This window comes from Notothenia coriiceps, unplaced genomic scaffold (genome assembly GCF_000735185.1).
Source record: "Notothenia coriiceps isolate Sejong01 unplaced genomic scaffold, NC01 NC01_scaffold00011356, whole genome shotgun sequence".
Classification (NCBI taxonomy): Eukaryota; Metazoa; Chordata; class Actinopteri; order Perciformes; family Nototheniidae; genus Notothenia; species Notothenia coriiceps.
The window spans coordinates 36785-50485 of NW_011344057.1; the positions used below are offsets into that span (position 1 = coordinate 36785).

Consider the following 13701-nt stretch of genomic DNA (forward strand, 5'->3'; position numbering starts at 1 on the left):
ACACAGACACACACACACACACACACACACACACACACACACACACACACACACACACACACACACACACACACATACCATGTATACATCACTTCAGGGGAAGTGATGTATGCTTACATGCATTTCCTGGAGACTTATCCTAACCTTAACCATAACCAACACATGCCTAACCCTAACCCCCTGATCCCACCGGAAGCGTCTGCGCTGCGCTGCGCCGCGCTGCGACCTCCTCCTGCATCATAAACCACCAGGCGCGTTTCAAAACGTTGCGGAAGCGGAGCCTCGTGTGTGCAGCCTCACAGTTTTTGTTGATTTTGGAATTTTTCCTGTTTTACTACAATACACCTCAGAGAGAAATATTATTTCTTAATTTTACATTTTTCTGATAGCTATACTTTAAGATGAATACAAAATAAATTGAATATTAAAATATATTATCATTACAATGGGTTAAACAACACTTGATCCCTGGGCAAAATTCACAAGCTAAAGTATAGTTAAAAAAACAGTATATATAACAATATATATGATGGGAATTTATGCAAGTAGGTTTCTACAAAATGTTCTCAGACAGAAGGGTGTCGCTCTGACCATTGACAGGCAATTATCATATGGATGTTGGGGGTTGTAAATAACATGATGCTTCCCCTTCTGTCTGCCCCATGTGTATTGGCTTCAATCCTGTGTCTCATCTGTATACATGATTGATTCTGTTAAATGCAATAATTCTTTATTAAATAACAACTTTGTTTTAAGCTATGGAATTTCAAACACAATATATATATATATATATCTATATCTAGATATATAGATATATCTATATCTAGATATATAGATATCTAGATATATAGATATATCTATATCTAGATATATAGATATCTAGATATATAGATATATATATATATCTAGATATATAGATATAGATATATAGATATATAGATATATATAGATATATATATATCTAGATATATCTATCTATATCTATATATCTATATATATATCTATATATATATCTATATATCTATATATATATATCTATATATCTATCCACTTCCTGCCTGCGCTGCGCCAAAAATAGGATTCATCCTATATTTTAGAAATTCCTTGCGGCGAGGAGCTTCTTGGACGCTTCGAGCCGCGGGTCTGGTGGAATAGCACCCATTGACTAGAGTGGCCACGATCGCTAAAAACGCCGCAGCCGCAGAGCAGCACAGACGCTTCCGGTGGGATCAGGGGGTAAGAGTGTTGTTACAGAAAGCAGCATAGGAGGACTTGCTACTGCATCAGATGGATGTAAAAACAGTAGGGATTTAACAATATATCGAATTTCGCGATATCGCGGTGAATAAATGTCTCAATACTGTCGTGAGACTGACAAAATCTACCGCGATTTTTTTAAATAATTTTTTTTTTTTAAACCTTTATTTAACCAGATGGGATCATTGATCTCTTTTTCAAGGGAGACCTGTCCAACATGGCAGCAAGTAGGTTACAACATGAACATAAAACAACAGATAACACAAAAGGACATCGTATTTACAGGGCTACATATACATACCTAGAGACATTGACAAGTACCAACAGTATATTTATATCTCGCCCTGTCAATAAGCCTCACCTTCTTGGCAAAAACGGTATTGTTTTTGAAGTGGTGGAGAGACAAGAGAGGGCTGTCTGCCGGCCATTGGCCCCATGCCTATCAGTTCGCAGTGATCAGTCTTGCCTGGCTGTCGTCAGTCCACTGCCAGCTGTCAAAGGGCGTGCTCTGGGCATGCCCACTGATGAGAGGCTGCAGCCATGCTCTAAAATCAATCCAGCACTCTAATAGGTCACGTATGGCTGCACAGTGCTTGCCAATAGCTTTGGATTGGAGAATGAGTAGAGGAGGTAGTGGAAAGGAAAGAGAGAGATACACAGGGAGAGGCAGATCTGTCAGCCACATCTTCATCATCAACAAGTTTTGTTGGCCATTGCTTGAAAAGAAAGGGCAGTAATTGACATGCTACTGATTTGCCTCCGCGAGTGAAGGCTCCTGTCACTGTAGTGATGGCCAAGTTTGAGTGAAGTATGACCACACTAACATAAATCTCTTTTTTTTTGTCTCCCCCTCTGACTCATTAGCTTTCCTACTTTTACACCCATATGTAATCATGAGTAAGTGTCCACACACTTAATGAAATTCTCCAAGTCGGCAAAACAGAAGGAGATTCATCGGAGGAATGTGGATTTCGTTTTTAGAAACCAAACAGTTGGTGCTCAGCGAATGTTTCAGTTTGCAAAGCAACTTGTAGGCCATTCATGCACAGATTTGTTTTGTTGATACAAATGCTCTCTAATTAAACATACTCAAACTGCCTGCCGCACTGTTAAGTCATCTACTGTAAGGGAACAGGGAAAGTGTAGATAGGTAAAAACAAATTAATTGTATCCTCCCAATGCTGTTTGCCTTTGAGGCACAGAGGAATAAACAGTTCGTTTTTTTTCTTTCTTTGAAGTTATCACTCCAAAGCTTCAAAATATCTAATTGGAAACTTGAAAAGAAAAAAAAAACTGTTGATCAAGTCAAGCAAGGACTTAAGACTTTTTTTTTCATTTAGATTGACTATCATTCAAATTTACTCACTGTTTTATCTCATTAAGGTATGTGTGGTGAACTTTTATTAATACGATAAACCTTTAATTTAAATGTGTGTTTAAGGTGATTTCTAAATCATGTGAGAACATTTATGTTAAATTGCGATGCCTCCAAAAATTGACATTGTTCCGAACCTAATATAGGACTGTGTTAATAACCTTTGTGAAGCATGGGTGTGAGAGTGTTGCTACCAGTAGTGGAGATGTGAGATAAAATAAGATACAGAATGTGCAGTTCACAAAATCCAAACATATTAGTGTATACCCCTACTGTTTAAAACAAGATTTATCATCTGTGGAAAGTTGTCAGGGCAGAAATAGTTTTATAAATCTGTCTTGAAGAATCATTGATTTTGGCAATATGTTACAGTTTTCACACAAAACGCAAAGTACAATGGATTAGGAATGTGTTTGATTGGCTATTGCAATATGTCGCCCAATGATGCTGCATTGCATTGTTTAAAAATGGTCCTACTCTCAGCGGTCAGAGCATTTCAAAAGCATGCAGGAATGCCCTAGTGCTACCCTTTCATATCTTGGCCGAATAAAGATCACAGAAAGCCGCTCTTCGTACTTGAGCGGATAATGAATGAGCAGAAGAGTATTCAAATGTCTGGAGGAAACAAAGCAGACTAACAGGCAATGAGTTGACAGAAGGATTTTCTATTTGTGACTTCTGTAGACATACAGCCATAACCTGGCTTACAGCAAATGTGGATCTTGAGACAAGGAAATGTTGAAATTAGCTTTTTAACAATACAGTAGGGGTGGCCTGGTCGCAGAGGCACACAGTTCTACCTCAACAGAGAATGATAATAGTGTGTCATCTTTAGTGCCAGGCGACATTGGTTCTCTGCAGGGGAAAGTGGCGGATCTCAGAGAAAGGCACAGGGCAGAGTTAATAGAGCCCAGTCAGATTTTGTTTCACTGCTGTCAGAGCAAAGCTGGAGAAGGCTGGGAAATATTCCTATCACTGCCAAAAAGCACACTCCTACTGTACGAGACACAGGCAGTGGCATGCACAGTGCCAAGGCCCATGGTGCACCGCTGGGGTTGGTCTGCCATGGCACAATAGGGAGAGTCTGTCTGTGTCTAGAGACCAGATTTGAAGGCTGAATTGTCCCTCTCAAGTTCTTAAATTACCCTAATTATAGATTTGGCATTGGTAAGTTATCTGACCAGGGTAACAAAAAAACATTTAAGCAAAACTCTGTATGGACATTCATGCCAATACATCATATTGAATTGAATTGAATTGAAGCGTGACTTAACTGTCAGGAACACATTTAAAAGAAAAATTGAGCCACTGAGTTTAGTTTTGGTATATCATGATGGAACGTGTATGGTATAGATTAATTTCCCACATGTAGTGTTAAAATGAGCTTACTACAAAATATCAAGGTTTGGGTGGACGGATAAAACAGAAGCTTTTAAAGTTATAAATGAACTTCATTAAAGACACATAGTGTGCATTAGTCCACCTTTCACCTTATCTCTCTCTCTCTCTTGGGTTGGTGCGGATAATACAAAACTGTGGCCCGTGCATCATTAGTGAATGGTTCAGAGCAGCCATTCACTGTATCCCATGGATGTTGGTAGGTTCAAGAACATACATGTTTCAGTTAATAGTTCCTGACGCAGGTATGGTTATGTTATAGGGTTTTGTTATTAAGGTATCTCTGTGTGACAATAAACCAATGATAATTGTGCAAAGAATGGTACATAAATGTTCGAGCTGATACAGTAAAGCGGGCACTCCATCATGACATTTATTTTAGTGTTATATACAGCACTTAAGCAATAGCTCACGACAGGCCGTGGTATGTGCTCATTATATCACAGCTAAGGGGCGTGGTTCGGCCCGATTGCTTGATTTGACTTGTCCGTTTTATAAAGTCCTAAATAGCCTGCGAAACAATTGGACAGTGTTATTCCAACAAAATCAAAAACGGCATGTAAAACATCATGGATTATTTCATGTTGCATAGCATTTATATTATGTTGGTGGTTGGTTTGAAAGGAGGCGAAAGATGTAACACAACTGAAAACTTTAGCATGCTGATATCATACATCAATATGGCATTTAGCAAGTGGGTCTTTTGCAAGTTTCCAAAATGTGTCAATACTGGAGCACTGTTAAAGCAAATGTCACATTGAATGAATGTGTTGCATGACTACTCATTTGGTTTAGCAAATGAACCTCTGTATCACATGACTGAAAACACTGATCGCAACATAGTTCCTCCGATAACAACCACTACGGTACCAAGTACTCCTGAACTGTTTTCTCTGGAGATTGAACTTCCCCAGAGCAGTCGGTTTCCAATACCACGGACATTGCCTTGACCAACAGTCTGAGAAGGAATTATTTCCGGAAGCTCCTAGCATGCTACTGGGCAGGAGAAGTGTGAGATTAGAAGTCCCAGCCGGTGCAAATACAATAGGTTAAACCACCTGCTGGCCTGAAGAGCTTTTTCTTCCACTACTGTTCCAATCTTCCTTTCTTGGGGTCATAAGGCCAGAGACATACTAAATGTTATTGTTTCTTCTTTTTCTGTTATCCGCCTTTTGTTGTGAATGTGTCGGAGAGACCATTAATCATACCCACAGCCACAAAATACAGTCTGTCTCGTTTCCTCTTTTAATCTTTCACTCATTATTTCATTTGTCACTTTGTCTTGCTCTTTCTCATTCACCCTCCCTTACCTCCCTCTCTGCTCCGTCAGCTCAGTCTTTCTGTCTCACCTCTGTGCATGTTTCACAACAGCCGAGGACCGTATCTGCCCCACCCCCTGCTACCTCCCAATGTTTGTTTGAAGTATTAGGAGGTTGTTGCCTTATTGGATATAATTAATTGATTAATACTTTTATCCAATTAGTGCTCCCTCATGCAATTAATCAGCTAGCTGATGTTAGGGCCGCTCCATCAGTCGGACGAAAGGCAGACAGATGCTTTGGGTCTGGTGTGTGATGAACAATGACCTCTCTCTGTTGCTTCCCCTCCCTCTCTCACCTCTTTCTTCATCCCTCTGCGTCTCTCTCTCTCTCCTTTTCTATTTTCCACACACCTGGTTCCCTGTCCTCTTTTCACCGTTCAGTCATCGCTCTCCAGTTCACAGCACATTGTTAGAGTTCTTGCTGAACACAATAATTGCTAGTGGAAAACAGTTTTCTTCAGATAATCCTAACAACACCCACATATTGTCGGTGTTGTCCCTCAGAACACATTGGAAAAAGAAAGATGAAGAAAGGGGGATGTTTGTTCTTATTAATGTTTCAGCACTTTTCATGCTATAGAAGGCAAAGTAAAACATTGAAAAAGGCTCAGAAGGATAAAAAAGAAAAAAAAGAATGTCTAGATTCTGCCCAAATCGCAACTATAACATTTTTCTCTTTTGTGTCTTACAGGTGTGTCCTACTTCTGCCTTTGAATCACTGATGGAGTTGTCATGATGGCCACAGAAATACTGTGAGACCTTAGAAGGATGAACTTTCCAACCCACTGGATTGTTCTGCAAGGAAAATACATTGAAGCTCAAACAAAATCAGCAAGAGTAAAATGAGTTGACCTTTTCTCAATTCAAGGATTCTGCTTCAGGAGGCAAACCTATTCATGACTTTTCACAGAACTGGATCACAGCAGAAAAACACGATATAGGCTATATTGTTATTTTTGGCAGCTTAGCATTTAACCTCTGGAAACATGCACCTACCTTGAAAATGACATGGCTAGAAGTGTAACCAGATGCAATTAAACACTTCAAATGGCAAAGTCCAAAATGGATGGACACCATCATTCTTCAAGGGCGTGCTGCTTACTGTTGTTCTATTCCCTTTTTCCACTAGTTTCCCTATTAATCAGTGAAATGCTCCAGTAAAATCTGTTGTTTTGGTTGCCTTCAACAACTTAGTTTGAAAGACATTTGCCAAAGTCTGTTTGTTTCACTTTCAGGCATAATTGCAAAAAGTGCTATACAAAGGTGGGGTGGATACTATAACAGAATCAGAATGACTATCCATGCTACAATACAAACAGGCACTCTGCAGGAGGAAGGAATCCAATATGCTCCATGATGTGCCCAGTATTCACCAGATAACCTCAGATTTATTTGGAATCTCATGGATTAACTTTCAATTTCTGACACAAAAACATTTTTTGTTTGCCCTTGTGGAGTTTTATTTGGTATAAAATACAACCCAAAAACGTTTTATTTCTACATGTATCTTTGTTATTGCATGTAGACCCCGGCAGAATTTATTTCTTTTTTTCTTTTCCCATTTTGTTAAAAATCAAAATGGCTCCTTTTTTTAAAGCAGGAGCTTGGACACTGTTTGCAGCATTACATTTGTTTAGCTGCTGTAGTTTTGGCTGTTGTGAGGCCTCAAGGACTAGTGGTTCGGACTCAGAAGGGAGTAGACAAGAGCCAGAACCCTCGCCATATGAAAGAGTGAAGAGAGGCTGGGTGTGGAACCAGTTTTTTGTGGTGGAGGAGTATACAGGCACAGAGCCGCTATATGTTGGCAAGGTAAGTCATTTAAATGTACTCTGTATATATGTATTGTCTGAATAATGTTTTGAATAAGACTTGATTTATTGAATTGAAGGTATTTTGCATGATAAACCTTTCAGTTGAAGTATGAATGCATGCATGCTCCTGTTGTGAGGATGAATGCATTTGAAGGAAGGTCTTTTCTAATATACCACCTTCATAAAATATTATCATAAAGTACTTGACAAGAATAAAATATAATAAGAATAAGACCATCACACTTTATAGATCAAAGCTCTTCAAAGCAAAATCACAGTTTATTGACAGTAGAACTCAAGAGCCCTCGGTAGAACTTAGTAGGAAGACCTTATATGCAGGACCATGTAGGGATATATACTGTATATATATTTGTTTTAATTCAGAAGTTAATGGTGAGCCAATGTAAATAGGATGAGATGGGTGTGATGTCAGTCTGCTGGCATTGTTGTGGACCATTTGTAAACAGTTCAGGGACGACTTCCAATTCCTGGTGAAAAGGGAATTGCAGTAGTCAAACAGGGATGGCATAGTCTATAACCTGCGGTAAGGTCTAAAAAGTTGTTCTCACTCACTCAGGCTCCGCCTTCTACTGGACTCTTTGGGTAATGTTCTTCACCAATAGCAGGCAGATGCTTGTCGGCTCAATTTGAATTTAGTCAACTTAGCTGGCCAATCAGGACGAGCCTACCCGAGTATTACCCAAACAGTCCAGTAGAGGGCTCCGCCCATGTTTATAGAACGAGGGTTACAATTTGTTACCATTGTTCCAGCCATCAAGTCTTCTCAATCAGTCAGACCATTTTGCAAAATAAGTCGGTGTCTTAGTCTTATCAGGATTAAAAGAGACATTTAGCTGGATATCATCAGCCTAACATATACTTTTAAATTTGGTAATGTAATGAGCTAGGGGAAGCATATCAAAAGCAAATACTATAGTACCCAATGCAAAACCCTGCAGCAAACCACAAGAAAGACCAGTGGTTTTAGCTCAAGCCACACAGAAAAACTCCTTTCCGAGAGATATCAGGAGCACTTGTCCAGGGCGCTCCCATAGATCATAGACCACCAGCCACTGCCTAAATCTTTCAGCCAGGAGGCTCTGATCTACATTATCAAAGGCACAACGATCCAGCACACAAAAACAGAGCATACACCAACATCAGATTACATCATTATGTCATCTTAAAGTGTGCAGTGAACAAAGCATTAAGCTGTTTGGCAACCACTAAATAATATAAATATATGGCTGCTTACTATAGATATATGCCAATGGATTTCGGAAAGGGGTTGATTGAAATTGAATTCAAAATTCAAATCAAAAGATAGGACGGAACCGGATCAAAGGGAGCTTTTTATAAAAAGGTCCAAGCCTGGAGAAAGTAACTTTGTAAGTATTTAAGTTGGTTAAACATCTGCAGGGAGCAGAATTCTGTATCTTCTAAAAAGATCTGAAGAATCACATCCGATCCAAACAGCAGCAGACATGTTTCTAATGAGCCGAAGACCAGCTCACATCAGTTCATCCAAAGCAAAACTGATTTTTTTCCCTGCAAAGCAAAATTCCAAGTGTATAAAGCAACCCAGATAGGCTTCCAATGGAATATATATCTGTTTACTGATTTATTGACTATTTGAGGAGATGCAAAAAGTCATGTCAATTCTTTTTTGGAATATAACATGAAAGAAGACATTCATATTTCTGCAGTCACGGTAATAAGTCGTTTAATAGATCCCACTACTCTAGTGCGAGGCCAAACACTGTGGATTTATCTGCTTGCATTATCTGACAGCTCCACATAAGAATATCTTTAATAATGTAGGTTACATACAGGAGAATATTAATTGATGAAGAATTCCAAACAATGTACAATGCAAAGCAATTTTGTGTTTGAAGAAATATTTAATTCTGCTTATTTTACTAGTGTCGTTACTCTCTTGGAAAATGGGATTCATTTATCAGAACTGTCTGCCATGATCTCAAATGTGTTGTTGCATATCATTGTGTAATTTTGCATACAAATGATCCAAACCAAATCAAATGTATGCCGAATTGTTACTTTTGGATATGGATATGTACAGTGTGTACACCTTAAAAGGCATTATTTTTGAATGGTTTTATCATGTGTATCTCCTAACAATGACCACAACTAGAGACCAGCACGTTTGCATTGTAAAAATATCGATCTACTTCTCCATCCACCACAGCAATAAAGGCTCTGTTGACACTAAATAACTACAGAACTATCGCAAGTAAACAGACAGTTAACCAACATAAATCTAAAGTTATGTGTGAGGGAAACTTCTGAAGCAATTGGAAACAGGACTCAGAGAGACACGAGGAGAGCTGGAACTTTGATGGAAAACACTGACGGTTTATTTGGATCTTCGGCCGAAGAATTCACAAGACATGTCATGAGCCACGTGTTGACCACACGGTTGAGATGTCAAACCAATTCTAAAGAACTCTTCTGTAGTTCAAGGTTTTAACTAGTTCAGAGTGTAATAATCAACATTCTTTATCAGCGAGACTAAACAAATATGGACCCTGAATCTAACTAGAGCTGTCATCCATAGAAAATAATGTGCGCCAGGGAACTAAGTTTCTAAAAAGAAGGGCCTAGCAGCAATACCCAAGGCCGTAGACCTATGCCATGGGAGAAGAGACCGTGAAAGGAGGAAATTATGAATTGTGTCAAAGTTTGAATACCTAAGCAAGTTATTCCCTAACATTATGAACAAAACTGAAAATATAAAAATACTGTTACTTTTTGTCTCTTCATACCATCTATAGTTCTGGCTGATCACAACTGTGACTTAATGCAATAGAAGAGAAACAGTCATTCTGTAAAATAGTTTCTACCTTTACCTGTCAGTAGTTGTGGAGCTCCAGTGCAGCGGAGTTACCATAGTTGTAAATGTTGTTTCACACCTACAGTCCTGTTGTCACTGTTATCTAAATATGAGAACATCATCGTTCTCTGATCCACTCTGTCATTTGCTTCTTGTAATGCAAAATAAGTACATCCTGCTGATGCGTCACGCAAAAACTTTCCTAAGGGTGAACTACTGGAACAGTTTTTTATGAAGCAGCTACGCTTTTAGAAGAGACGCACTTCAAAGGCAACTTTCCCAGAATAGTGCAATATATAACACACACAGACTTGCTTTGCTTTTTGCATTACCTATGGAGTCCAATGAAAGTGAGCCTGAATCCAGTTTCAATCAATACAATTGACACACAATTTAGCTGACTTTTTTCAAGAACTCCTGCTTTTACACGATGGGAAACAGAGGCTACATTTATTTTACTATCCATTAATCCTGGATCATTTAACTTTTATGCAGTGGGAGGAAGAACGTTTTGATGGCAGAGGAACCATCATATTTGATTTTACTGGGCAAACATGACTTGTGTTCAAGTCCTTAAATACAGAACGCAACAAGAAATGTAACAATACCAAAAAAACATTTGCTAATTGTTTCATTGCGGTTACCTAAATCATATCTACCTGACCATATTCGATCCCTAACCCATCACAGTCCCCCTGCTTCCACTCCTACTACTATTTAATACTTTTTTTACTTTATTATTTGCCCCTTTTGTTTGTTTGTTTGTTTGTTTGTTCACCATGTGAAGCGGCCTTGGGTCCCTTGAAAGGCGCTTTACAAATCTAATCTATTATTATTATTATTATTATTATTAACACTTAAAATGCAGATTAAAGCTACTTTGGAGACATGTGCTTAGGAGTTTTTTAGACCCATTTACACCATTGCATTCTTTAAAAATGTTGCATAATAAACTGTGTGTGAAAACAATCTCAAACATGACAATTTTTTGTAATCTGTTATCAGACTAATTTGTTTTATCCTCAAAATCTAAAACCCTATTTCTTCCTTTAGTTCCTGTGGCTATATTTTGGTCAAACAGCCCCATTACTCAGTGATGACAGGTTCAGCATTGCCCTTCTCCTTTTAATGTCCAGGATGATATCTTGACACCAGAGATGTTATTGTTCTAATGTGATTATAGAGATTAAGTATATGTCAAATCAAACCAGTTTGCCCTTCTTGTAGTCCAATGTGTAGCCTTCATTTTAGAATATTTTTCTCTTCTTTTTCCCTCCTCTCGTTCACATCCTGTTCTTCAGTTGTACACACTGCAGTCAGTTGATGAGAGTTGACAGCATGTACAATTTGATTGCCTTACATCTGACAAGATTAGAAAAGATGGGATATTAATGTAGACAGCATGAGACTCAGTGATGAGTCAAAGACAGCAATTCTGTGATCCCCTTGTTTCTAATCATTTAGACATGGCAATTGACCAGCTAATATTGCATCTGCATATATTGATCTCTTTATTCCTACAAATGAATGGAGATGTTTTTCACAGCAGGGCTGGCTGTTGCAGAATAATTTTTCTTTGGCCATTATTTGTCAGAATTTGTAATTACGTTGCATTCCTGCTGGCACAACCAAATACAAAGCCAACAGGCACAGGACAGTGACATAGAGAGAAATGAGTGGTACATGAGGAAGGGGAGGACAAAGGGAGAGGAGAGGCTGCAAAGGGAAACTAGGGACGAAAATACTTCATACACTGATTTGTTATTCATTAAAGGACAGGGTTCCAGTGAAGGCAGTGAACTGATTTAAAAGGGCTGAGGGAAGCTCGAGGGAGTGACACAGCAGGAGGCGAAGAGGGATGATTTTATTAATAATATTATCTAAAAGTTATTGCACTTCATGCGAATAGTGATAATAATGGTTTGTGTGAGTGTGGATGTCTGTGTAGAACTCTCTCTAGCACACAGATGGACTGCTGGACCTTTGGTATCAACACTTTAATTTGAGCAGTAGAGGATTAAAGCTAAGCACTGTGGCTCTGTACTGGATAATTAAGACAAGCTTCTTTCTTTTTTTTTGACTTTTCCCCAACTCAGCAAACTTGCCAAGCTGTGTCCATTTTACAATTTTACCACTACTCTGCTAATGAAATCAGATTAACCTATAAAATGGTCACTCCCATTCAATTGAACTGGCAGCTTTGATCGGTAAGGTAATGCATCCCTGTAGACTAAAATTGTGCCATTACATTTTCTTATTGTGAATTACTGTTCGAAGTGTCGTAAGAGGCAGAGTTGCAGTTGAGCCCAGATTATCTTAAATGGCTGTTGTTAAAACGCAAACATTACAACTTTTTTGTCCTCTATTGTAACAGAGGAGAGATATAGAATTGGACTATGTGTGTGGCATGAATGCAGTAGGCTTTTTTTAAACAGTGATCAGTGACAGAACTAAGCTGCATTCTCAATGACGTTTAGCCAGAAACGTATTTTCTCCCACGTTACGTTCATTATGAACGTATCTCAAATACGTTTATTTTCTAAATATCTTCTAGAAACATATTTTCTCCCACGATACGTTTCTTATGAACGTATCTTAAATAACTTTATTTATTTAAAATGTTTTCGGATATCATATCGCATTAACATCATATCCCAACATGCATTGCGGCTAAAACATCCAATCAACGAGCTTCAAGCTGAGGATCTTGGGTAATCTGTTCAGTGGGTTTGTGGCATGGGTTTGTGGTGTGTATCGCTCGAAAGGTCACTTTACAGCCCTGCCCACTTTTGGGGAGACCAACGCTGTCATTTGAACGGCGATCAAGCCTGAAGCCACAGAGATCTTCTGTTGGTACTCCACACAGCAGCGTTAAAAAAATCTTGGAGGTGGGCGTATCTGAAGCTTGGGGATTTTTTGCGACCAACAACCAATCACATGAATCTCCCGCCCCCGACATACAAAGCAATAGCAATGTTAAAACAAAGTAAAATGGATATAAAATCCCCAAACAGGCGAAAACCTACCAGTTTCACCCACTGTCTCTGCCACCTCCCTCCATGCCTGGTTCCACGGTTTGTATCCCGGTAAATAGTTCTGGTCGTAAAGAACCGGGTCATTTGCTACCGTAATTTCTCGTTTGGAATATGAGGAAATGAACTGCGGTCTGGCTCTCCCAACTTGCACGCGGTTTGATTGGCTAGCGCTTGTACTGTCAGATTTGCATAAACGGGATTTGATTGGCTGACGCTTCCAGCTCAGCTTCAAAAGTTGAACATTGCTCAACTTTTGAATCCTGAAAATCCTGAAAATCCTGGAAATCTTTGCTTTGCTTCCCCACAATGCAGTTCGGCGAAAAGTGAGGCAAAGTGACGTCACTCCCATTCAAAGTCAATGGGCAGAGAAGCGTTGGAAGCGTTGGAAGATTTTTTTAAAGATGCTGTGTGGACGTACCGTAACTCTAGATTTGTTTTAATGTTTGAGGCGCAATAAACGACACAGCAGCTTTTTGGCATGTTAAAACTATTATTTTCTGCCTCGCTCATGAGAGTAACAGCTGGCGAAAAATTACAGCCTCGCCTACTGATTTCAAATGTGTGCTCTAAAATGATATTTATAAATGACTATTATCATTATTATAAGCAAGACAATAAATGGCAAAGATATGTAGAAAATAAACGTACTTAAG

At 38.9% G+C, this 13701-nt stretch overlaps 1 protein-coding gene across 1 annotated transcript in view; it reads left to right on the forward strand.

Annotated features, from left to right (window-relative positions):
- Positions 1-6929: 6929 nt before the first annotated feature.
- The window catches only part of cdh22 (cadherin 22), a 68039-nt gene continuing 61267 nt past the window's right edge, over positions 6930-13701 (forward strand). Inside the window, exon 1 of the mRNA XM_010772564.1 lies at positions 6930-7160. Coding sequence (XP_010770866.1) covers positions 6930-7160 — 231 coding nt within the window. The remainder of the gene's footprint in view (positions 7161-13701) is intronic.